Source organism: Chrysochloris asiatica, unplaced genomic scaffold (genome assembly GCF_000296735.1).
Source record: "Chrysochloris asiatica unplaced genomic scaffold, ChrAsi1.0 scaffold00004, whole genome shotgun sequence".
Lineage (NCBI taxonomy): Eukaryota > Metazoa > Chordata > Mammalia > Afrosoricida > Chrysochloridae > Chrysochloris > Chrysochloris asiatica.
The window spans coordinates 33,171,875-33,199,372 of NW_006408522.1; the positions used below are offsets into that span (position 1 = coordinate 33,171,875).

At 37.5% G+C, this 27,498-nt stretch overlaps 1 protein-coding gene across 1 annotated transcript in view; it reads left to right on the forward strand.

Annotated features, from left to right (window-relative positions):
- The window catches only part of TTBK2 (tau tubulin kinase 2), a 228,435-nt gene that overhangs the window by 127,418 nt on the left and 73,519 nt on the right, over window positions 1–27,498 (forward strand). Inside the window, exons 5-7 of the mRNA XM_006831727.1 lie at window positions 10,243–10,316; window positions 17,737–17,877; window positions 20,815–20,919. Of these exons, the coding sequence (XP_006831790.1) occupies window positions 10,243–10,316; window positions 17,737–17,877; window positions 20,815–20,919 (320 nt within the window). The remainder of the gene's footprint in view (window positions 1–10,242; window positions 10,317–17,736; window positions 17,878–20,814; window positions 20,920–27,498) is intronic.

The window sequence follows — 27,498 nt, forward strand, 5'->3', positions numbered from 1 at the left end:
TCTATGGTCTTATGTAATGCAGAGGCTCCACAGGAAGCCTCCTTCACTGGGCACGTTGTAGCCCCATTTTAGGTATTCCAATCAGTTATAGGCAGCTAGACTTATTTTTGTTGTAAGTGTTTTAATGATCTGATCAATTTCTCCTTTTGTTAATAGGTTTGTTCAAGTTTCTACTTCAGTTTGTGTTAGTTTTGGTAGATCAGTCCTCCTATATTTTCAAGTTTGTTCAAGTACAATTCTTTATAGTGTTCTATTATTACCCTTTTTGTTTTATTTCCATTGTGATATCATCCATATAATTTGTTATTTGTGTTATTTGCATAATATTATCTTTTGTTAGATTTGCCAATGGTTTGTTGATTTTACTAGACCTTCCAAAGAACTAACTTCTTGTGGTGTAGTGAGTTAATTATTTATTTTCTAGTCATAGTTTATAATGCCCATCAAACGACATTCCTGCTCTTCTAGATCTGGGGAAGAGAAGGTAGGAGAAGATACTGATGGGATAACATGATTCAGCTGTGGACATTCGCAGAGTTAATTGTAGTTGTAAAAGTATGGAACTCTAGCATGGTTATAAAATGAACTATCTCAGAAACAAGAAGAGAAGATCTAATTACCATCAAATAAAAGACCCAGGAGTGACCTCAAGAGACCTGTATATTGAACCAAAAGGTCATTAAAAATACAGGAAAGATTCACCTGAGAGCTATCAAGGCCCTTCAGGACAAACCCCCTTTCAAAGACTGAAACTCAAAGGGAACTCACAAGCAGGCTTGTTAGCTCACTGGTGACTGTATTCATCTACAAGTGGGGGAAAGGCAGTAATGAAGCCATGGGCTGAGTTCAACCATGTTCTGCAGACTCCTGTTGACCTTGAGACGAGAGAGAGAAGAGGAAGAAGGGCTGGTTGGTCCAAAGTTTGTGGAGACTTTGGAACTCCTGAGCCCCTGGACACTGATCTAGCCAATGGGGACTAGAATTGCGAATGAGGTTTCCAGCTGATATGAAGCGGGCGGAGGCATGCAAGAACACACAAACTTGCAGTTAGTACCCATTTGACCTACCTTGGATGAGTTGATGATAAGAACTCGACTAGAGGAAGATAAAGAAGTTTGATACAGGAAGCCAATGGAGGGGATTGTAAACACTGCAGTGAAACAAAATATGATTGGTTGAGTGCAAAACCAATGTTCTGCCATGTAAACTATCACTTAATTCACAATAAAATCTTTAAAAACAAATACAGGAAAGAATGAGACGAAAATAGATGTCAGAATAGAGATGCTAAATCAAACGGAAGAAATGAGGAGGTAAAACAGCTGAACAGAAAATTTCTAAGAGCAGCTTGAGAAGGAAAAGTATTATAATGAAATATACAAAGACCTGGAGTTAGAAAACCAAAACGCAAGAACTTGCTCAACATTTCTCAAGCTGAAAGAACTGAAGAAAAAAATTCAAGCCTCAACTTGCAATATTGAAGGATTCTATGGAAAAAATAATGAATAATGCAGAAAGCATCAAAAGTAGGTGGAAGGTAATACAAAGAACCACTGTACCAAAAATAAATGATTGATTTTCACCCATTTCAAGAGATAGCATATGGTAGCATATGATCAAGAGCCAATGGTACTGAAGGAAGAATTCCAAAGTGCACTGAAGGCATTGGCAAAGAACAAGGCTCTTGGAATTGAAGGAATACAAAATCTTTCAACAAATTGATATGTCACTGGAGGTGCTCACTCATCTATGCTAAGAAATTAGAAGACAGCTATTTGGTCAGTCTGACTGGAGAGATGCATATATGTGCCCATTCTAAAGAGAGGTGACCCAATGGAATGCTGAAATCATCAGACAATATCATTTTCACATGCATGTAAAATTTTGCTAAAGATAATTCAAAATGGTGCAGCAGAACATTGACAGGGAACTGACAGAGGTTCAAAATGGATTCAAACAAGGATGTGGAAGGATGGATATCATTGCTGACATCAGATGGATCTTGGCCAAAAGCAGAGAATACTAGAAAGATGTTTACCTGTGCTTTTTTAACTCTGTAAAGGCTTTAGACTGAGTGAATCATGACAAGTTATGGACAACATTACGGAAAATGAGCATTCCAGAACATTTCATTGTGACCAAGAGGCAGTCATTCAAACAGAACAAGGGGGACACTGAATGGTTTAAAATCAGGAAAGGTGTGTGCCAGAGTTGTGTTCTTTCACCATACTTATTCAATCTGTATGCTGAGCATATAATCCAAGAAGCAGGATTATATGAAGAAAAATGTGACATCAGAATTGGAGGAAGACTCATTAACAACCTGCGATATGTAGATGTTACAACCTTGCTTGCTGAAAGTGAAGAGAATTTACAATACTTACTTATGAAAATCAAAGACCACACACAGCCTTCAGTATAAGTTGCATCTCAGTGTAAAGAAAATAAAAATCCTCACCACTAGACCAATAAATAACATCACAATAAATGGAGAAAAGATTGAAGTTGTCAAAGACTTCATTTTGCTTGGACCCACTATCAACACTCATGGAAGTAGCAGTCAAGAAACCAAATAATACATTACATTAGGCAAATCTGCTATACAAGATCTCTTTAAAGTGTTTAAGTGCAAAAATGTCTGTTTGAGGACTAAGGTGGGCCTGATCCAAAATGGTATGCATATGAAAGTTGGAGAGTGAATAAGGAAGACCTTAGAAGAATTGATGCATTTGAGTCACAGTTTTGGAGATGAATATTTTAAGTACCATGGATAACAACAACATGGACTGCCAGAAGAACAAATAAATGTGTATTAGAAGAAATACAGTCTGAATACTCCTTGGAATTCAGGATGGTGAGGCTTCTTCAGCTCGTATGCTGTTGATGTTATGTGCTGTGGAGTCGGTTCCGACTCATAATGACCCTGTACAGGGTTTCCGAGGCTGTAAATCTTTATGGGAGCACAGAAAGCCTCATCTTTCTCCTGTGGAACTGCTGGTAGTTTCGAACTGCTGACCTTGAGATCAGTGGCCCGATTCGTAACCACTATGCTACCAGAGCTTCTTCAGCTCTTATACTGCCAACACATTATCAGGAGGTACCTCAAGAAAGCCATCATGCCGGTAAAGTGAAAGGTCCGCAAAAAAGAGGAAGACCCCTAACCACATGGATAAGCATAGTGGCAGCTACAATGTTTAACAATAGTTTTCAGCTACAATGTTTAACAACAATTTTAAAGTCAAGTTTAACAACAATTGTGAGGATGGCATAGGACCAGGCAGTGTTTCCTTCTGTTGTGTATATGGTTGCTATTTTCCAAAACGACTCAACACCTAATAACAATGACAACTATTATTGTAGATTTGTCTGTTTCTTTAAATCTTTTAGCATTTGATTTATATATTTTGAGGCTCTTTCATTGGGAACATAGATATTTATTATGGATATGTGGTGCTGTAGGATAGGCATTGGACTGCTAGTCATAAAGTTGGCAGTTCAAACCCACCAGCCACTTCTTGGAAGCCTTGCACAAGGTCGCTATGAGTTGGAAACAACTTGATGGCACTTAACAACAATAACATGTCCTCTTGTTCAATTGACCTTTTAACCATGATATAATGTCATTTTTATCATAAATTCTGGCCTTTTTTAATTGCTGTTAGCGTGACATTTTTTCCTTTTATTTTCAGTCTGTGTTTGTCTTTGTGTATAAAGTGTGTCTCTTTTAAACAGCATTTTGAAGGATCCTGTTTTCTTACCCATCTGCTACTCTTAATCTCTTGACTAGTGCATTTAATCCATTTAGTGTGGTTATAATTGGTATTAATTGATTGCTGTCATTTTGTTGTGTGTATTTTTGTGGTACTGTTAGTTTCTGTATTTCATATAGTTTTCTTTGCTGAGTTCATTTTGTGCATTTTCTGTCATTTTCTTCATTGCTGCTTTAATGTTTACTAAATCTTTATGGTTTTCTTTTTCTTTTTTATGTGATGGTGTATTGATTTTCTTTGAGGTTTCCCTGTAATTTATTAATTTCTTACCTAGTTTAAAACTATCTTTTCTGCCTTGAAGTCTTTCTCGACTTTCTCACCATTTTGAAGTTCTGTAACTGCACTATTTCCTCTCTCCTCTTTCTCTCTTTTTTTACCTTGGATAATTCAAATCTGGATTGACTTTTGGGTGGTGTTGTCATATATGTTAATCTCAGGTGTTGTCTGCTGTTGTTAGTCTCCATTCAAAGTTCTCGCTTTAGTAGTTTTGGTCAAATTGATCTGGTAATTACAAATTCCTTTAATTTCTATTTATCTAAATATGTCCTGGAGTATTGGTGTGGCCATGTGGGTTAATGTGCTGGACTGCAAAGTTTGTTTGAATCGTAAGGTTGGCGGTTCAAACTCATCAGCTGCCCCTCGGAAACCCTATACAGGGTTGCTATGGGTCGGAACCAACTCGATGGCATTTGAAAACAACAACAAATATCTCCTAATTTCACCATTGTATTTGAGGGACTGTTTTGCTGGGTATATGATTCTTGGTTGGCAGTTTTTTTCTTTCAGAGTTTTGTATTCTTGCCTGCATGGTTTCAGCCAGGGCCCCCTAAGAAATCAGAGGTTAGTCTTATTGGTTCTCTTCTTTGGTCACTTTGTTTTTCCCAGGCTGCTCAGGAGTCTTTCCTTGTCCTTTCTTAATGATTTGATTATATGTCTTGGTGATTTTGTTTTGGGCCCTATCCTTTATAGGGTTCATTCAGCTTCTTGAATGTTTATCTTCTTGTCTTTTATGAGATAGGGATGTTTTCTTTAGACAACTTTGATAATTTTTTTGTACTTTGTCTTTTCCTGTTCTGGAATTCCCATCATGCATAACTCATTCATGGTGTTATGGTTGTCCCACATGAACCTTAAGCATTGTGAGGATTTTTTCCTTCTTTTTTTTCTGATTGTTTGTTTAGTGTACTGGTATTGAGAGATTTATCTTCAAACTCACTAGTTTGAGCTTCCATTAATTCAAATCGACTCCTTTAAACTTTCCATTTATTTTCCATTTCTGCAATCTTTCATCTGTTTTGTTCATTTATTCCTGTATTCTTTTGTTTGTTTGTTTGTTTGTTCCTGTATTCTTACGAAGTATTTTTTGTATTCTTCTTGCTTTCCCTGATCTTCCTCTCAATCTGTTGAAGGCACCTAAATATCATTGTTTTGAATTCTTTTTCATATGGTTCCAATGCCTTTTCTTCCTCAGAAACATTTTTTTGCTCTAAAACTTGATAACTTGTTTCAATCACTGTGTCTTGTTTATTTGTGTGAACATTGTCAGTTGCCTCTGAGATGCTGTGATGTCATTGTATTTGATTTAATCTATGATGGTATGTTGGTGTGTTCTTAGACAATTATCAGCTGCTTCCTGGTGGGTGTGATTAGAATGAAAGTATGTGCACAGTTCTCCAGTTACCATTCCTGCAGCCCAGTTTAGGGTGGATTTGGCTCGTTTTGGCTGCTATTATTGATCAGGTGGTATAGGAGCTGGTATTGGCTTGTGCCCAGTGGGTGGGGCTACTGAAGGTATGGTTTTGGCTGAGCTGTATGGGCATGATTGCTGTCCTCTGTTGAGTGGGACAAGAAGAGAAAACACACACAAGGGGAAAAAACAAAACAAGGGAAGAGAAAAATCAAGAGATGAAATAAAAGGAAAGGAAAAGCACTACATATGATGAGGGAGAGGGAAGAAGGAAAGGGAAAGAGACCAGAGAGTAGTAAAGAAAAACCATGAAGGAAAAAAAAAAAAAAAAGAGGCAAGAAGAGGAGGGAAGGGAAGAAGAAAAAACTAAAATGGTGGTAGTAAGGATTTAAAGCAAGAGAAGGGAAGAGAAGAAGACAGAATAAACAAACCACAAATAAAAGGAAAAAAAATCAGAACAGATAACAGACCCAGAGTGGGGAAAACTCTTTGGGACTTCTGCCAGCTAAGGAGCTCACATAGTGGTGAGTTGGGAGGGGATGGAGATGGTGGAGCTCTGGCCCTTGGTGGAGTTCCTACAGACTTAGGTGCTGTCTTATGTTCAGGGCACCTAATCTGGAAGTAGTTCAGGCAGGCCCTAAAGCTAGCGTTGATCAGTGTCATTCAGGCCCATAGCACACCAGAGGATTAGGATGATTGGCCAGGAACATTTCCACTAGTTCAGGGCTGAATGGGATGGCTTTGTAGGGTTGGATTAAAGCTCACTTGAATCTAGGTACTGGAGGTCATTTGGATAACAACCGATTCACAATGATGTGATTCACAACTACTTTGCTTTGATAGCCCAGAGGGCAGGAGCTGCACTGAGGTGGGTGAGGATAGAGGCTGACCGTGCCTCTGGTTACCAGGGAAGTGTGGGGACCAAGGAAAAATTACACCTTTCTTATCAATCCACCTGTATTTGTGCCACCTCCAGGCTGTCTGTTTCCAAACTCCCAAAGGTTCAAGATGGCCAATCCGCATCATCTGGTCAGCTAACACATTTCACTTATCTCCTTTTGTTTGCTGCACAAGTTTAGCAATCAATCCACTTCTCTATCCCATCCTCTGAAGCTCAGGATTACAGGACTATCATCTGCATCTGTCTCATTTGGTCTTCCATATCTTTGTGGGAATACTTGTGTGGCACTGTGGGTTAGTGCCCTGGACTGTGTTGTCAGTTTGAACCACAAGGTCGGCGGTTCACGCTCACGAACCGCTACTTGGAAACCCTATACAGGGTCGCTATGGTTTGGAACTGACTTGACTGCACTTAACAACAACAAATCTTTTTTTGCAGAGGATCTGAGTAGTGCATTTTCCTAGTCCAAAATCTTGCTGGAGGTCTGTGCTTTCTCATTAGAATTTACTAGATGGCACACTTTTGCAAATATATGTAAAATACATCTAGAGTGACTGTAATGCATTGTACAGATTATGAATTTTTCTTTCCATTGCACCTATTTTGCTAGCTATACCTTTTTTCAGGGAATGAGAGAACAATATGTTAAGAACCCAGATGCAAAACAGGAGTGTGGAATTACTAAATAAAATGGGCTTGTCTGAATTTTATTTATATTTCAAGTCAGTGAGCAAAATTTTATTGCGAGTTGTGATGTGTTTCTCATTCATCTATCAAATCTTGACCCTCTAGCTCTGGGTCTATCACTTATTCTTCCTTTACAGGCAAGCTCCTTCAAAGATTGCATTCACTGTCTTTTATTCCATTTATTCTTTTATCCATTATAGACTGGCTTCTGTTCCTTTCACTGTAGTAACATCCTAATTGTTTGTATTAATGTGCACAGCTCAGCCTTTCTATGTCAGGTGTCACTGAGAAGAGCATTTTGAAATGCTCTTCTCCCTTGGTTTTTGTGACAGTCCCTTCTCATTGTTTCCTCTTCTTATCTATCAAACTATTCCTCTGTTTCTTTCATGGACTCTTTCTTTTACTTTTGTTCATGTTTTAAATGTTCTTTTTCCCGGAATTCTGTTGTCTTGTGTATTGTCTTCTCATTCTTGATTTTTCACGTGGCAATTTTCCATCTATAGTTATGGTTCCATCCACCTTCCTTAAACTAATGATTGCCCAGTGTATATGTGGAGCTCAGCTTTTTTTCTGAGCACCACACCTGGAATTACATTTGTCATCTAAATTCATTGCCCTCAAACTTAGCATTGTACTACCTCTTTTAGTATTCAACTTAGTATATTTGCTTATATTGGTGCACCTTTTCATCTAATTGTATGAATTTCTAGTCAAAAGATTTGTCTTTAGTATCACTCAGATTTATCCTATTTTTCCTATCTCTTCTATAATACTTTTAGTTGAAACCATTATTCTTTCTCCAGAGACATTGTAACTATTCCCAGAGTGGCTATTCAGTTTCCAGAATTGATCTCTCTAGTCTCTTTCCTTATTTCCACCATACTGATGTTCCAAAATCCGGCATTTACATTTATTATTCCTTACCTTAAAATTGTTTAGATGTTTCTCATTACCAGCGATAGTTTTCAAAGACTTACTATAGATAGGCCAGCTGCTTTGGATCATTTAGAGGAATTTTGAAAAGCTTTTAATCTTGTATCTTTACCACAAATTCTGAATAAGTATGTTGTTGTTTTGTAAGGTCCAATCAGTTCCTACTCAGAGCAATGCTTTATAGGGTTTATACAAAGCAACTCTTGGGTTTGAACCACTGACCTTGCTGTTAGCAGTTTGTGCTTATCCTATAGCACCACACCCGGTCTCCTGAATATAGAGCTAAGGAATCTTTTCAAAGTTTCCCAGATGATTCTAATGAGCAACAGGATTGGAAAACAGTTTATGCATGTGGTTCAAATTCGTGGTCAGTTCAGGCCCTTCATGATCCAGTGCATTCATGGTTTTTCAGCACTATCTCACTCTGCTTTCCTTTCCTTTATTCTAGAGCTTCCAGCTGGTTCATTCTAGTTCACACTGAGAATTTGCTGTTTCCACCCTAGATATATGGAATCAGAATCTACATTTTAACAAGGTGGTTTTTATAGACCATATAGATTCTTAATGTCAAATGCCAACGAGTCGTTTCTGACTCATAGCAACCCTATGTAGGGTTTCCAAAGAGCGACTGGTGGGTTTGAAACACCAACCTTATGTTTAGCAGTCCAGTGCTTGTCCTACAACACCTTATAAATTATGTGTATATTTATATTTACATACATTGTTGCTGTTGTTGTTAAGTACCATGGAGTCACTTCCAACTCATAGTTACTCTGTACAGGGTTTCCGAGACTGTAAATCTTTATGGAAGCAGAAAGCCTCATGTTTCTCCCGTGGAACAGCTGGTAGTTTCGAACTGCTGATAGTGAGATTAGCAGCCTGATTCGTAACCACTACGCTACCAGAGCTCCTTATATACATATGCACATGTATATATATATAATATAGTATAATATAATATAACTTTATAACTTATATAGAGAAATAAAACCTGGAGTCCTGGTTAGGAAAAGCACTTGACCTGAAGGTCAAGCACTTAACTTAAAGGTCGGTATTAACCTCCAGGTAGGCACTTAACAACAACAAATAAAATCTGGGGATTTTGTGAAACTGTAGATTCTAATTAAGTATACCTATGGTGGAAATGCAAAATCTCAGCAGGGGTTCAAACTGGAATGAACTAAAGCCATACTTCATTCACTGTCCACGAGCTTCTTTGGCCCTGAAACCTACTACCCTATATCTTCTTTTGAGGATTTGGCTTTTGTTTGATCAGGGGAAAAACCCAACCCCTGTTAGTCGATTCCAACTCTAGGCATCCTCTAGGAAAGAGTAGAACTGCCCCTAGGGTTTCCAAGGCTGTAAATCATACGGAATCTCACTGCCACAGCCACAGCTTTCTCCCGAGTGACTGGAGGGTTCAAACTACCTGACCTTTTGGTCAACAGCTAAGCACTTTAACTACTGTGTCACTTTGAATCAGGGCAGGATCTAGATTTCTGCTTGCTACACTTCTGCTCCCTTCTATAATCCACCCAGCACATTTTTGGATTTTATGCATGTAATTCGAACTGACTCGACAGCACTTAACAACAACAACAATGCATGTAATTCATGGTGAAAGCCACTGAGCTAATTCAAATCAATGAAGTCCCAAAATATTAAGTGACTTGCCCAAGTCATAAAATGGCTTGGATGGCAGAATATTTCTAAAATTCAAGTGATATATTCCTAATGTAGTTTTTGAGAGGAGCCCTCGTAGCATAGTGGATTGTGAGCTGGGCTGCTAACTAGAAGATTAGCAGTTTGAATCAAACAGTCACTCTATGGGACAAAATTGAGGCTGTCTGCTCCCGTGAAGATTTACAGTCTTAGAAACTCTATACAGGGTTGCTATGAGTTGAAACTGACTCAATGGCACACAACCATCAGTATCGACATAGTGCTTATTTATTGTGCTTTTGTATGGACAGTTATCTTGGCAGGTTTATTTCCTTTGAATCCTTTCTTCCTAAATAAATTATCATTATTTTATTCCCTCATTCATTTATTCATTTGTTTGTTCATTCAATAAATATTTATTTAATTGTGCAAGAAACAATACAAGGCCTGGGGTAGATGAGCAGAAATTTCCTGTCTTAAAGATTTTCAAGACAGACCCTTATTATTCAGTCATAAAATACTATACAGAAAAATAAATTCGTAATTTTTCAGAAGAAAAACCACAGTGTAATATTTTCCACTCTCTCTTTCTTTTTATCCAGGGAAAGACCATGTTTGTAGATTTATTGGCTGTGGGAGGAATGATCGATTCAACTATGTGGTCATGCAATTGCAGGTAGGTTACCTTGAAAATGTATCTTAACTTTCTTTTTTGGTGATTCAAGTATTACTATCTGCTTTAAAATTTTACAGGAGCAACCCTATGTCTTTTGAGGAAATCTTGACTATTATCATTAAAATGGATCTTAAAAATATAGTATCTTCTTAAAAAAAAAAAGTATCTTCTAGAGTTCACACAACTGTAGATTTCTTTAAATTTTACTAGCATGACTGTGGCAGGTTCTCATTTAACACATCATCATCTTTAGTATAGCCAAAGAATGATTGGGGTCCATGTTTTAGCAGTGTATATTTTGAGGGGCAAAACATTTCTTTGAATTCTGTAGTCAGTAGAAATTTAGATCTAGATTGCCTAACATAAGAGGAGCAGATTTTTTAAAAAACATTTTATTATTATTGGAAAAGTTAAGAGTTTAAACTTGTTCAAAATTAGAATCATAATAAACATCCTCAGACTTATCACCCAGCCTCAGCTTCAATAATTAGCAAAACATGGGGGAATTAAAAATTATGGAAACTGCTGAGTCTCAGCCCATGTGGGCCCTTGGGAGGAAATGTCATTCCAGAGAAAACCCACTATCCCCTGGGAAATTAGATGAATACTTCAGATGTTATTTCTCTTATTCCTTCTTCACCAGCTCTCCCTCCCTAGCTGTGAGAAGGCCAAGAGAGAAGTAAATAAATGCTATGGAAACTTCCTCCTAAGAACCTTATTCCCAACACAAGTAACAAGTGGTGCCAGGGCTTTTTCAAGGGGGCCCAGAAAAGTAGTGACCTTAATCAGGATCTTAAACAGAGTGGGAATTCGTCAATTAAATTGAACTTCCCTGCTTATCCCACTTTTCTTCCTTTACCACCTGTACTACATCTCCCTCTGGATTGATCCCTAATCATTCTGATAATGGAACAAACTTCCATTACTTCAGGTAGAATTGTCATATGAAAACAAGCATATATATATATATATATATCCCCCAAGAAAACCACTAAATTAAATAATTATTTTAAGAAAAAAATCAGTTTGTGGAAAAATGGAATTAAAAATGAAAAATTTTTCACAAACTTTTTGGTATGTTCAGTCTTGTTTCAATTATAGCCTACTACACTGCCCACCAGCTTTCACACCATCCAGATTATTGTAAAGCAAATCCCAGGCACAGGACTCTCTTTTTCCTTCATTATATGTGTCTCTTTTCTCTGTGTTTTGTTTTTATTTTTTTAAAAGCAGTTGATTTCTTTGAATCAGTTTCCAGATAGGCTTCACACATTACATTTGGTGAATTTTAAACTTCTGTTAATCTATAGCATCATCGTCTCCACCCTCTCCCTTTTATTTTCTTGCAGTTTTGTTGTTCTTATTGTCATTGAAAAAAATGCAGAAATTCCATATTGTAGATTTTGTTCTGGTGGTGTTTTTGACAAGTTATGTCTTCTGTATTTTCTGTAAACTGATCATTAAATCTAGATACTATTGTTCTTGTTAAGTGCTGTCATTCCCACCCTGTATAGGGTTTCTGAGGAGCAACTGGTGGGTTTGAATTGTTGACCTTGTGGTTTGCAGTCCAGTGCTGATCCTATAGCACCTTACCAGGAGTACAGGCTGATACTGGTTTTATTTTATTTGACAAGAATACTTCAGAGATTAGTTGTGTACTTTCTATTTCATCACATCAGGAGACAGTATCTTGTCTGTGTGATTGTCTCTCTCAGAGATGTTAAGATTTGATGAGTGGGCTCAAGGACTAGGAGCTTTTCCCGTTTATTTTCAGTTTCCTTGTTAATTTTTTCGCCGAATGTTTTTATCAGCCCATTTAGTAATCATTGCCTAGATTCATTATTTCATTGTGGATTGCAAATGTACTATCTATCATTTCTTCTTCATTTATTAGCTGGAATTCTTCTCTAAAAAGCATTCCTTCAACTAATGGGTAGTCTTAAGGGACACTTCATATAGGAGAGATAGGATTAATACTTGATTCTCGTATTTACTAGTTTTCAGAATATTGAGTTGGTTCCATAGTATTTCCCAAAGGACATTAGTGAGCTCTCTGGTTCTTTGAAAAAATTAAAATTATGAACTCAGGGATTTAACACAGCTGATGATCTCCAGGCATTACAATTATTATTTTTTTTAAAATGCTCAAATTGTTTAGTCTTGAGTCGTTTTGAGTGGGTTAGACTTCAGCAGTATTTGGAAGCATTCTTACTCTCTGGTGTAATGCTATGTGACAGGCTCATTCTGTCATTGCTTCTCTGGGTAGGGTCCCACACTACGCTCTTCTCCCTTGATGGTCCCAGGGACCTCTGCTCCTGGACTGCAAAGTCAACCACTCCCCTCCTTGTACTACAAAACGTCTACCTTTACATTTCCAACTCACACAGTCAGTCCTGATAGCAATTATTCACTATTGTACCACGAGTCCTATCCCCATTTCCTTTTCATCAGCTCCTACCAGACAGACTGGTTACTACTCAGTGGAGATTCTACCTTCCTCTGCACCCTCTGCATCTAAGCTCCCTCTTGAAAGCTTATAAGCCAGGCATTTCTTGCCTTTGTAGCCCCCCTATTTTGGGTAGCCAATGTCCAAGTTGCCCATCTCTGTTTACACTGTGTATGGAGGCGGTGGGAATGATCCTCGCTGTAAAGATTTGTTCCCTCTTTTGAGCTACTGTACCCATAGGTGTGATGATCAAATTGTATCAGATTACTCTTTTTTTCTTCTTTTTCTAGTTGAGCTCTGCTCATCCAGCCATTGAAGTCAGGTCAAGTGGGTATTATCTGCAAGTGTGAGTGTTCTTGTATATATGCCCTCACTTCTTATCAGCTGAACACTTCATTGAAGAAGATTTGTATGGTGTTGGCATTTGCTAGTTATGGTAATATCTCTACTTGGGGAAGGTTCTGTATCCTCTAGATTATCACAGAGAATGGAGATGAAATTTCTAGTCAGAAAAAATAGAATTGTGTATATGGTTCTTTTTTTCTTCATATATTTCACAGTAATAGCTCATTTGCTTACCGAATCTGTCTGTTGATATAGCAAAACAATCGGCATTTAGGTCCATATTTTCAAGCAGTTGAAAATATGGATTTAGTTTTTAAATCTATTTGGTAGTTATTTGAACAGTAAATCATAAAATTGAACATCTTCAGGTGAACATCTGCAAATTACAAACTGCAATATTGTATGTAGTACTTATCACTGAGGATAAAATGTGCAAAAAAAAGGCAGTTATAAATGCAAGTCATCATAACTTTAATACTTTGTAAGTCGGGGACTACCTGTGTATGTAAAAAGCTTTCATTGTTTTAATGGCTACAGATAAGTTAGTAAGGTGACTAACTATACCTTCATTTATGGGTGCACATAAAGATTGTTTTCAATTTTTCTATAACATATAATGACCATTTGTACTATTTAGTTTTAAATATAATTGGTAGGTCAAACCTCTGTGTATTTATAATGTCAATCAGTCTTTTCCCCATATTCTTCCCAGCCTTCTATCTAGCTTCTCAGACTTTGTTAATTAATATCTTAGATTTACACTTTAAAGATCTAACTCCCTTAAATCATTGCTAACATAAGTCCCAGTGGAATGTCTTTCCTTTTGAAAAGTTTTGTGATGGTGCATATTGTTTAAAAATAAAGTCCCATTATTACTTTAGGAATATTCTTAGTGATCAAAACATTTATTTTTAGAAAACAATTGGTGGAATGCTAATAAAGTCATTAAACTCTCTCAAGGGATTATACCATCCTTTATTCTAGATTGTCAAACATTTTGCATTTGTAATGACTCCTGCCTTGCTGAGTAAGGCAGACAAGTTTGCCTGATATTTAAAAAACACAAACCAAAACTACCAGTCAACATATACTGTGGGGAAACTTTGTTTTTAAAGAAGGTAGAAAGTATGAAAGGCTCCTGACATTCTTGGAATTTTCAAATGACTTTCGGGTATTACTTAGTGTCTCATTTTGAATAGTATGTAATAATCTAAAATTGTAATAGTTTTTCAAAAGTGAATCAACTGTTTTTAGTTGAAGTGTTGGTGTTGGTATCAGTAGCCTCAAACATACTAATGAATTTAGGGAATAAAAAGAGTGAGCTATTGAAATCCTCTTGTGATAGGGAAGCAGCCACGCCTCACTTTTGGGAGTTAGAGTTGCAAGGTTGCAGCCCTGTTCTCCTCTTCACCTTACTGGTTTGTTACTGCAAAAACTTTGAGGGAGCCATGTCTGACTTCCCCTGGCTTCACAAGAGAAAAAGAGAATCCAGTGTGCAAAATTCTATGGATTCCTACAACCTTCTTTACCCTGTTCTGATACCAACCATACCTCCCACAGCACTCTCTGCTTCATATCTGGGTTTGATAATCCATTTCAATGGCCACACAGAACTCATAGCAATACTCATGATTATGGGGTTTATTAGGGCAGGATTAAAATTATTCAGGACGCAGCAGTTCTCCAGTCAGGAACACCTCTTGTCTTCTATATTGCAGACATGCCTTACTATTGTTTTTGGCCTCTCAGCCAGGAGTTCCCTTGGCCTCTGCCATGCTGGAGCTTGCATTACACAGTTCTTTCAGCCAGTCTGTGAATGTCCAAAGGCACATTCTTCAAGCCAGTCTCTTTCCTATAGGCACTCAGCTTTACTCATTCCATAGGCATAGAACCCAAAGCTGCTCTGTCTCTCCATGCTACCACTTCTGCTGTGGCCTCTTGTCATCTCATGCTCAAGTCTTGCTCTTCCTTCTTAATGTTATCATCTGTATCTGCTTCTGAGATAGTTCATTTTACCTAGCTGGAGGGCAAAACTAATCAGTCCCAGCTTTTGAGTCCTGTATACTTTATTTGAATGGTCCCACCCGATCACTTGTATCATCTGCATATCGTAGGTTGTTAATGAGTTTTCCTACAATCCTGATGCCATGTTTTTCTTCACAGAACCCAGCTTCTCAGATTATTAGCTTAGCATACAGGTTGAATAAGTATGGTAAAAGAATACAACCTTGTCACATGCCTTTCTTAATTTCAAACCATTCAGTGTTCCCATGTTCTGTTTGAACAACTGCCTCTTGGTCCAGGTATTGATTCCTCATGAGCACAAGTAAGTGTTCCAGAATATTCATACTTCGCAATGTTGTCCATAGCTTGTCATGATCCACACAATCAAAAGTAGTCAATAAAGCACAGATAAACATCTTTCTGATATTTTCTTCATTCAGCCAAGATCCATTGGACATCAGCACTGATATCCCTTGTTTCACAGCCTCTTCTGAATCCGACTTGAACCTCTGGAAGTTCTCTGTCAATGTATGCTTGCAGCCATTTCTGTATTACCTTTAGTAAAACTTTACTCACATGGGATATCAAAGAGATTGTCCGATGATTTCCACATTACATTGGAATGGGCACAAATACGGATCTCTTCCAATCAGTCGACCAGATAGTTGTCTTCCAAATATCTTGGCAGAGATGAGTGAGTGCTTCCTGTGCCGCCTCACTTTCTTGAAAGATTTCCATTTTTATTCCATCAGTCCCTGGTGCCTTGTTCTTTGCCAGTTCCTTCAATGCACCTTGGACTTCCTCCTTCAGTATCATTGGCTCTTGATCATATGCTACCTCTTGAAACGGTTGAACATTAACCATTTCCTTTTGGTATAACATTGCTTGCTGAAAGTGAAGAGGACTAAAAACATTTACTGATGAAGATCAAAGAGCACAGCCTTTGGTATGGGTTAACATCTCAATGTAAAGAAAACAAAAATCCTCACCACTGGACCAATAAACAACATTTTTAACAACGGAAAAAAGATTGAAGTTGTCAAGGTCTTCATTCTTCTTGGATCAACTATCAACACTCAAGAAAGCAGCAGTCAAGAAATCAAACGATGTGTTGCATTAGGCAAATCTGCTGCACAAGACCTTTTTAAAGTGTTGAAGAGCAAAGATGTCAGCTTGAAGACTAAGGTGCACCTGACCCAAGCCATGGTATTTTCAATAACCTCATATGCAAGCGAAAGCTTGACAGTGAATAAGGAAGACCGTAGAAGAATTGATGCTTTTGAGTTATGTTGTTGGAGGAGAATATTCAAAGTGTCATGGGCTGCCAAAAGAACCAACAGATCTGTGTTGGAAGAAGTGCAGCCAGAGTGCTCCTTGAAGGCCAAGATGGCGAAACTTTGTCTCTCATACTTCAGAAATATTGTCAGGAGGGACCAGTCACTGGAGAAGGACATCATGTTTGGGAAGGTGGAGGGTCAGAGAAAAAGAGGAAGACCCCCAACAGGGATGGATTTGGCCAAGTAGCATCGATGGACTCAAGAGTGGCAGCAGTGGTGAGGTTGGCCCAGAATCGGTAGTGTTTCGTTCTGCTGTGCATAAGGTTGCTATGAGTCAGTACCGACTCGATGGCACCTAACAACAACAACAACCCAATCACTTTGTGGGAATAAAGAAAACTTTGTATGGAAAAGCCACATCAAGTGAATTCAAGGCACCAGAGTTACCTAGGCAGCAAGGAAACCAAAGCAAACACTTAGGTTTGAAGAACAGTTTTTCCTTAAACAGGTTAAATATTTAACCTTTCTGAGCTTCTGTTTCTTTATTTGGTATACAGTAATAACTGTCTCTATTTAAAGTGCTATGAGAATTAAGCACAATCAATATATCATACATCTGGCACAAGCTAGATACTGCAAACCACAAGGTCAGTGGTTTGAGCCCACTAACCACTCCTCTGGAGAAACATGAGGCTTTTTGTTCCCGTAAAGATTTATAACCTGGAAACTCTATACAGAGTTGCTATGAGCCAGAATTGACTGGACACCACCTAACAACAATAGCAACATCAAGGAACTTTGGTGGTGTTGTGGGTTAAGTTGACTTCCAACTCAAAGGTCTATGGTTCAAACCCACCAGCTGCTCTGAGAGAGAAGGGTGGGTTACAGTCTGCTTTCATAAAGATTGCAGGCTTGGAAACCGTAAGGGGCAATTCTGTATCCTATAAGAGTGCTGTGACTAGTGTGAGTCGGAATCAACCTGATGACAATAGGTACTTCTTTGATACAGAAATAGTTAGCAATTGGTGAGTGCCTATTTCAAGTTTGGTTTGAACTATAAGGTTGGTCGTTCAAACCTACTAGCCACTGCTGAGAAACCCTATACAGGGTCCGTATGAGTCAGTACCCACTATGAGCTGAACAGATTTCTAAATATTTTGCAAAGACTTTTTTATTTGTCTGAAACATTGACATCATTATTTTAAGGGACTCTATTCTCTTGACTGAGAGGATCACCATTTGGACAAAACCTTTGCTGTTTAAAAGTATTACTCTAATGGTAAATGAATAATTTCCCAGCCTTCTAATATACATTTCGGTACTATGATTGAATTCTTTTTCCCCACAGGGTCGTAATCTGGCGGATCTACGCCGCAGTCAGTCCCGGGGCACATTCACTATTAGCACTACTCTTCGACTGGGCAAACAGATTCTAGAATCTATTGAAAGCATTCATTCTGTGGGATTCTTACACCGAGACATCAAACCGGTAGGACCTTTTCCAGGCCACAGAAGGAGTTCATTAGGTCCTCTTAATATTATGACAAATGTAGTTTTCTGTATTTTCGATGACTAAATTCAAGGTAATATTTTTATTTCTTTTGAGGTAATATTTTTATTTCTTAATTTGTCTTTTTTTTTTTTGAAGTGATAATTACGAACTGAAACATATTTTTTCTCATTTATTTACTTTTTATTGTGAATTGAGTGAAGGTTTACATTCAACAAATCACACACTTTCACAATGTATTTATAAGACCTTTTCTCATACTTTGAAAATGTTGCTCAGCATCAAATTAGAAATAATTAACACTGGTAATTCTTGCATAGCTTTAAACCTAAGTTGGTTGCTATTCTTTGAATTCCCTCTTCCTCATGGTGATGGATGGTGGTGTGCCTTGGTGTTGGTTCTGACCCACAGCAACCCTGCATAGGGTTTCAGAGGCTGTAAATCTTTATGGGAGCAGAAAGCCTCTTCTTACCCCCATGGAACAGCTGGTAATCTCGAACTGTTGACCTTGAGGTTATCAACCCAACTCGTAATCACTACGCAACCAGAGCTCCTTCTTTTCCTGATAGTAGTTTTAAAAAAAAATCTATATATGTTTACATTTCTAGATTACAATTAGATGCTGACATTGCATTCTTGGGACTTTGTAACATGACAAATTGTACTTTAAAGAAATTATCAATTGTAAAAGATCTTTTTTTGTCTTCTTCTGAGTGATATAGGAATTTTTCTATTCTGTTTTTCTTAGAAATTATTATTTCCACAACTATGATAATCTGTCTTTATTTTGTTGCTGTTGTTTTATATCTCACAATAGGAAATGACCCATTTTTGATATGCTATTTCCCCCAAAACCACCCCACTGCTGTTGAGTTTATTTAATCCATAGCAGCCCCATAGGAAAAAGTGGAACTGCCCAGTGCTTAAACCACTGTACCACTAGGACCATTTATGATATTCTGTATTTATTATAAATTTATCATATGTTCGTACAGTTGAAAATTAGAGCCATATGTAGCTACATTATTTCTAAAATTGTTTACATTAAAATGTCAACTAAAATTAACATGCTAGAACCAGATTTAATGTAATATAGAATTTCTCCTATTCTTCTCTTATATGAAAGTGCCAATTTTTGAAATTTCCATTTTCATAGCATAGTGTTACGAGTCGGGCTGATGACTTCAGGGTCAGCAGTTCAAAACTACCAGCTGTTCCACACGAGAAAGATGAGACTTATTGTTCTCGTAAAGATTTACAGCCTGAAAAACCCCATACATGGTCACTATGAGTCAGAACTGACTCAGTGGCACAAAACCACCACACCACCATCCCTAATTAAAGCAGTATTTTAAGGTAAAAGTGAACAATTCTGTAACAAATTAGCTTTTGCCTTTATAAATTTCCCAGCTTGCATACTCGTTCTTTTAAGTTTGTAGTAATTTAGTGTTATATTTATGTATGTTAAGAGAAGTATATTTTGGTTAAGTATGTTAACATTTCTTTGTATTTTAATGTTTTATATTTGTGAAATTCAGTTTTATGTTGTTTACTGGGAAAAATCTTAAATTTCTGAGCTGTGTATTTGTTTTTACCCATCTGTAATGGTTACAAGTTAGGCTGCTAACCTCACAGTCAGCAGTTCGAAACTACCAGCAGTTCCGCAGGAGAAAGATGAGGCTCTCTGATCCCATAAAGATTTACAGCCTCAGAAACCCTGTTCAAGGTAGCTATGAGTCGGAACCGACTCCATGGCACTTAACAACAATTCCTGACTTAGTTGAGAACTTTAAGGCACTTGTAATGTTCTGATTGTAATTAAATCAATGTTGTGTTTAAGAGAGTTTATATATACTCTTAAATCCTTGCTCAGTTTTCTCTATAAAAATGATGATAATTAGACCAACTGCTTTTCAAATAACTAGTAGTTGTTTTTAAATTTAATAAGAGGATATAGAGGTACTTTAATTTTGAGGGAAAAAAGAAGCTGTATAAATGTAATTGAGTAAAGTTTTTGTTTTTGTTTTTTTTTTACATTCACCTAATCCTAAGTATTAAGGAGCTCTGGTAGCGTAGTGGTTACAGATTGGGCTACTAACCTCAAGGTCGGCAGTTCGAAACTACTAGCTGTTCTGTGGGAGAGAGATGAGGCTTTCTGGTCCCGTAAAGATTTACAGCCTCAGAAACCCTGTGCAGGGTCACTATGAGTTGGAACCGACCACGTGGAACCGACTCCATGGTACTTAACAACAACAACAATCCTAAGTATTAATAAACTGCCACACACACACACAAACACAAACAAACCCTTTGCCTTCAAGTTAATTTGTCTTACAGAACAGAACTTCCTCCTTAGAATATCCAAAGCTATAGTCTTTAAGAAACAGAGTGCCACATCTTTTTCCATTGAGCAGCTGGTGGGTTCAAACCTCTGACCTTTCAGTTAGCAACTTAGTGCTTAACCATTGCACCATTCGGACTTTTAGACATCATTGGTGGTTGGTGGTGGTTATGTGCTGTGGAGTCAGTTCCAACTCATAGCAACTATGTATAGGGTTTCCAAGGTTATAAATCTTTACGGGAGAAGAAAGCCTCATCTTTCTCCCATGGAACAGCTGGTAGTTACGAACTGCTGACCTTGAGAGTAGCAGCCTGACTCATAAACACTATGCTACCAGAGCTCCTTGGACATTAATAGAACCCATAATTTAATTATGTATTAATTAATTTATTATCTCAGGCATTAATAGAACTCAGAAATTAATTATGTATTAATATCTAGTAAGCATCAAAGTTTGGAACAGTCTATTTTAAATTATGAAATAGAATTTTAATACAAGAATTAAATCTAGAAGGGGTAATATATAAGGACTGAGTTTTATAAGAATATGTATTTTTTGTTCTTTATTTTTCTAGTCGAACTTTGCTATGGGTCGCTTTCCTAGTACATGTAGGAAATGTTATATGCTTGATTTTGGCTTGGCTCGACAATTTACCAATTCCTGTGGTGACGTCAGACCAGTAAGTTTTTCTTTTTATTAATACTTTAGAGTTAATCTGTTATTAATAGTATCACTTTTAAGAAATGCTAGTATCAAGATGGCTTTCATCCAAGAAGTTGCATATGGAGTCTGTGTTATTATAGAATTAAGTTAATGAATTTTATTCTTTAAAGTGACATTCAAAAAAGAACATTCGAAGCAGATGTAGAGTGGCCTTGTAAAAGGAGACACACTAGCCCTTTGTGATAAGGAAACTTTATACAGTCTGAGGCCCTTTCTGCATGCTACAATTTTTCTGTTTTACTTATTACTTGTAGTTTTGTTTTAATTTGGTTTCTGATTATGATTTTCATTGCTACCAGGTAAGTTGACAAAAGTTCAAATACTTTTAATGAGATAATTGCAGGGTTGCTATGGGTCTATACTGACTAGAAGGCACTTAACAACAACAACATGTTGGAATTGGGTAGAAAATGTAAGATGATTATATATTAGTGCTGTAAAGTGCTGTCGAATCAGTTCTGACTTATAGTGACCCTGTATAGGTGTTTCTAAGGAGCAGCTGATGGGTTTGGATTGCCGACCTTATGGTTCACAGTCTAGTGCTGATCTACAGCCACACCAGAAATCAAATACAAATATAAACTAAGTTTAAAATATAAATAGCCACATAAGCATTTGAGTGCCTAGAAACTATAGGAGAGACTCTGGTTCTAGTGATATTCTTATAATAATTGGTAGCCAAATAAGTAAAGAACTCAGTTTCTATATCATTTACTTGATTTGAATGTATTTCTGGAGTCCCATTTCTGTTCCAAATATCTATTTTTCAGTTTAGAGAACATAATTTTTTTTAAAAAGCACTCTTGACTACCATGTGAAGAAAGAGACCTTTGAGAACATGAGTGGAATCAGAAAGAAAAGGTAGAGGGCTAATGTCATGGTTACTTGACTCTAGGGTATTAGGCTGGTACAGTGATGGTGGTAAGAAGTGGTGATATTTTAGGATATATTTTTTAAATGGGATTCAACAAGACATGTTATTGCAGCAAATGTGGGATGGGAAGGAAAAAGAGGACTCAAAGAATGATTTCTAGGTTTTTGTCCATTATAAATAGTCATGCTAATAACCATAATAAAGAAAAGCCTCTTTTCTACAAGTTAAGTTTGGGATACTTCTTGGAAATAAAAAGCTGGTTAATATTCTACTCTGGAACTCAACAGAGAAATTGGGACTGAAGGGAGATATTATGAATTTGGTAGTCATATGCTTATAAGGAGCTCTGGTAGCGTAGTGGTTACAAATCAGGCTGCAAGCCGCAAGGTCAGCAGTTGGAAACTACCAGCGGTTCCGCGGGAGAAAGATGAGGCGGTCTGCTCCCGTAAAGATTTACAGCCTCGGAAACCCTGTGTAGGGTCGCTATGAGTCGGAACCGACTCCACGGCACATCACAACAACAACAACAACATGCTTATAAATGGCATTTAAAAACAAATGGAATTGCATGAGATTACCTAGGAAAAACAGTACATGAAAAGAGGTCCTGAATCTGAGCAACTTGATGAAGGATGTTGTTGTTGTTTAGTGTCGTTGAGTCAGTTCGGTCTCATGGCGACCTTGTATAGGGTTTCTGAGGAGTAACTGGTGAATTTGACAAAGATTATGAATCAGACAAGAAGAGTGAAAAGGAAGAACAGACAGTGAAGTATGGGGAAAATCTGAAAAGTGATATTTTGTAAGCCAGAATGAAGAAAGTGCTTCAAGAAAGGTGTCAAGATTATCGACTGTGTCACAAGCTGCTGAGCAGTCAAGTAAAGTGGGAACTAAAAAATGACTGTTTGGATTTCGCAAGATGGAAACTATTTGGTGACTTTTATAAAGTAGTTCAGTGAAACAATGAAGACCTGATTGGAATGGGTTAAAAGAAGAGTCAGAAGAAGAAGTGGGGAAAGGGAGCATGGGCAGCTCTCTCTAGCAATTTTATTTACCCTGAAGAGGGGTTGTGCTGAAATGGGAAGTTGTTAAAGTGGAAGAAAAATATTTCTTTCTCCTTTCTTCCTTCTCTCACTCCTTTTCACTCTGTTCTCCTTCCTTCTTGCCTCCTTCACCACTTTCCTCCTCGTCTCTCTGCCCCTCCCCCCTTTTTTAATGGCAGTTGTTAATGGCATACTTGTGACCTGATAGTTAATGGTCCAGGAGAAATGAAAAATTGATGCTGTAGGGGAGACAGTAGCAATAATAGGAGCCAACTTAACTGTATAGCTGACAAGGAAAGGAATCCAGGGTACAAATGAAGAGGTTAGTTTAATGGATTAGAGCGGGAACACTTCTTCAGTCAAAACTAAGAAAGGCAGAATATCTAGTTACAGATACAGGAAGACATTGAGATTTGGTAGTGGAAAGTTGAGAAAGGTCTATATGGTTTCTGTTTTCTTGGAGAAAAAAAGACAAGACAAGGTATTTTGCTGAGAGTAGAGAGTGGTGTTGGCAAGGAGAGGACATAGGGATACTTACCTGAGTGAGGAGAATTATAAATTAACTAGAGAAATAGAATAGAATTACTGGGCTGAAAGCTTGAGTATTATGGTAATTTAAAATAAGATTGTTAGTATAGTTATGTGTTTTCTTCAGCTGTCTTTAACTGCTTCTTTAAATGTACAATTTATTTAGTATAGGAATTCTGTTTACCTTGGATTGGGGTCAGTTGAACACTGTGGAGGAGAGAGGAAAGGGGGTTGAAATCCTATGTAAAAGAATGATATTGTGGTAAATCATAGCCAAAGTGATATAAGGAGTATACTTTCCCTTTACTGATGTATTAATAGCTAGTTTCTTAACTAAATCTCAAATAAATTTCATAGTTTTTGGTCATGATTATGATTTAAAACTGGCACTGCAGGTTAATGCACTGGACTATAAAGTTGGTTTGAACTGCAAGGTCAGCAGTTCAAGTTTACCAGTCACTCCCCGGAAACCCTGTACAGGGTCACTGTGAGTCGGAACCACCTTGATTGCATTTAACAACAACAGCAACATATATATTCTAGAAGAATAATGTCATTTGTAAGTGCCATCAGTCAATTCCAACTCAAAGTGACCCTGTAGTAACAACAAAAAATACTAAAGAAAAATAATAAAACTCACGTTGGTAACTCCCTCCCTCACACAGGTTAAGAAAAGGAACATTATGAATACTTTATAATCCCACCTGTCCTTTTTTGAATGCATCCTTTTCTACCTCTAGCAGCACTGTAATGAAATTTATCATGATAATGGGAATTTTCTTCATCTGTGCTCTCTAATATAGTAGCCATTAGCTACATGTGGCTGTTGAGCACTTGAATTGTGGCTACAGCAGGTGAGAAACTGAGTTTTTTATTTCATTAAATCTTAATTAATTTACATTTAAATAGTAAAATGTGGCTGCTGCTGGTTGTATGCCTCCTCTGAGTTGATTTTGACTCTTAGCAATCCTATATAGGGTTTTCAAGACTATAAATCCTAATCTTTCTTCCTTGGAGTAACTGTTAGATTTGAACTACTGAACTTGTGGTTAGCAGCCTAGTTTGTAATCTGTTACACTACCAGGGCTATTATACTAGTTATTGCAACCCTAGAGGTAACCTTCATTCTAAATTTTTCATTATTTGTCCCTTGCATGTTCTAAGAGTTGTCTAGACAGGTTTCATGTTCAGTTTATGCCCCTAAACTTAACCCCCTCTGCCTTTCCTTTTTTTCCAGTCCCTCCCACATTTCTTTCCTTGTGTATTTAAAAATTTTTAAATTTATTTTGCTGTTATCAAAAATATACACAGCACACACTAATTCAACAGTTCCTACATGTATCATTAGTAATACTGATGGATTCTTTAAGTTGAGCAAGCATTCTTAACCTCCTTTTTATGACTTCTTCCTTTCCCATTAATATAAATTTAAAGCTCCACTCCCTAGTTTCCTATTTAATCTTTCAAGTTGCTGTTGTCACTTGATCCCACAGATCAAGCTATTTTTAAAATAGCATGAGGCTCAAAGTAGAAACAACTAGTTAAGCAAAACTATTATTTGATTTTAAGAAAATATTTTTGGTTTAAAATTTAAAGATTACCTTAGGGTCATAGTTTCAGAGGTTCATCTAGCCTTCATGGCTCCAGGAAATCTGGAGCTCATGAGAACTTGAAAGTCTGTTCTTCATTTCCCCCCTTTTGATCAGGATTCTTCTAAGGCATCTTTGTTAAAAAATATTTAGTAATGGTAGCAGTGCATCATCCAGTTCTTCTGGTCTATTGGCAAAGGCAGCAGTTATTCAGGGAGGCAGTAAACCAGACATTCCATATTTGCCTTCTATTTTGAGTTTTCTTCTTTCTCTGTTGTTCCAGGTGAATAAACTAATCATTAGACCAGTGTTGTTGTTGTTAAGTACCGTGGAGTCAACTCTGACTCATAGAGACCTTGTACAGGGTTTCTGAGGCTGTAAATCTTTACGGGAGCAGAAAGCTTCATCTTTCTCCTGCAGAACAGCTGGTAGTTTTGAACTGCCAACGTTTAGGTTCATAGCCCAATTCGTAATCACTACCAGGAGTAGGGGGGGCATTTTCTGCCAAAATGTATTGCCATTATTCGTGTGCCATACAATATGATCAACTTAAAGATTAGCCTGCTATATTTGGTCAAACATTTAATTAACTGACCCCTACGATGATGGCTAAGGAGCCCTGGTAGCGTAGGCATTGCGAGCTGGGCTGCTAACCACAAGGTCAACGGTTTGAATCTACCAGTTGCTCCATGGGAGAAAGATGAGGCTTTCTGCTCCCACAAAGATTTACAGTTTTGTAAACCCTATACAAGTCGCTATGAGTTGGAACTGACTCGGTGGCACACAACAATCAATGGGATGATGGCTGGAACTGCAGTTGCCTTAGTAGGACCAGGCCAAATTATTTCACAGGCCTTATATTGCCTGCAGGGCAGACGTTCCCCACCCCTGCCTTAGATAATTGCTTTTACAAGCTGTCAATTCCCCAAGCACTACACAACATTCTTTAAGAGGTAGAACAGAAACACAAAACGTGCTACTAGGGCAATTAACTGGAATGTCCTATGAAACAGTAATCCTATACCTCCAAATGAAGATACCAAACCCATGAAGTTTTTGGTTTAATAGGAGCAACCTGAGCAGCTACTTATTTGTTGTTGTTATAAATATATCTGTCACAAAACTTTTGGCGATTCAACTTTTTACAGGTGTACAACTTATTGAAGGAGCTCTGATAGTGTAGTGGTTATGAGTCAGACCTCTAACCTTAAGTTAAGCAATTCAAAACTACCAGTCATTCCACTGAAGAAAAATGAGGCTTTCTGCTCCCATAAAGATTTATAGCCTCAGAAACCTTATGCAGGATCACTATGGGTTGGAACTGAATCCATAGCACACTACCACCACCACCACAAGTTATTGACAACAATTACGTTAATTGGCTATGCAACCCACCCCTAATCAATGTAATATTTCTGTCACCATTAGCCTCCCGTCTCTCCATCCTTCGCACCCCTGGTAACCATGAATCAACTTCATTGTTTATATATTTGCCTTTTTTGTCTTTTTATATAAGTGCGATCATATATTTGTCCTTTTGTGATTGACTTACTTCACTCAACATAATGTCTTCAGCTCCATCCATCAAGACTTAATTTCTCCTACTGAAGTAACTATTCCATTGTATATATGTACCACATTTTGTTTATCCATTCATCTTTTGATGGGATTTTATGTTGGCTACTGTGAATATTCAGGCTTTCATGGACTTGTTTTCATTTTCTTCAGCTTTAGTTTGAATTTGCATATGAGCAATTAATGGTCTGTTCCACAGTCTGCCTCTGACCTTGTTTTCAATGATGATATGGAGCTTTTCCATCATCTCTTTCTGCATATATAGTCAATTTGATTTCTGTGTATTGCATCTATTGAGGTCCATGTGTATAGTTGTCTCTTATGCTGTCTAACGAAGGTATTTGAAATGAACAAATCACTGATTTTGCCGCATTCTATCATGCGATCTCCAGCATTATTTCTATCACCAAGGCCATATTTTCCAACTACTGATCCTTCCTCTTTGTTCCCAACCTTTGCATTCTCAATCCCCAGTAATGATCAATACATCTTGATTGCATGTTTGATCAATTTCAGATTGAAGAAGTTGGTAGAATTCTTCTATTTCATCCTCACTGACTTTAGTAGTTGGTGCGTTATTTTGAAATAATCGTGGTATTAACTGGTCTTCCCTGTAGGCTCATGGATATCCTATCACAGACAGTGTTGTACCTCATGACTGATCTGGATATGTTCTTTTTAATGATGAACGGAACGCCATTCCTCTTCAATTTGACATTCCCTGCATAGTAAACCATGTAGCTGTCAGATTCAAATTGGCCAATACCAGTCCATTTCAGCTCACTAATGCCTAAGATATCGATGTGTTATGTGTTCCATTTCACTTTTGACAATTTCTAATTTTCCTAGATTCATACTTCGTACATTCCATGTTCTGATTATTAATAGATGTTTGCAGCTGTTTCTCTTCATTTTCAGTTGTGCCCCGT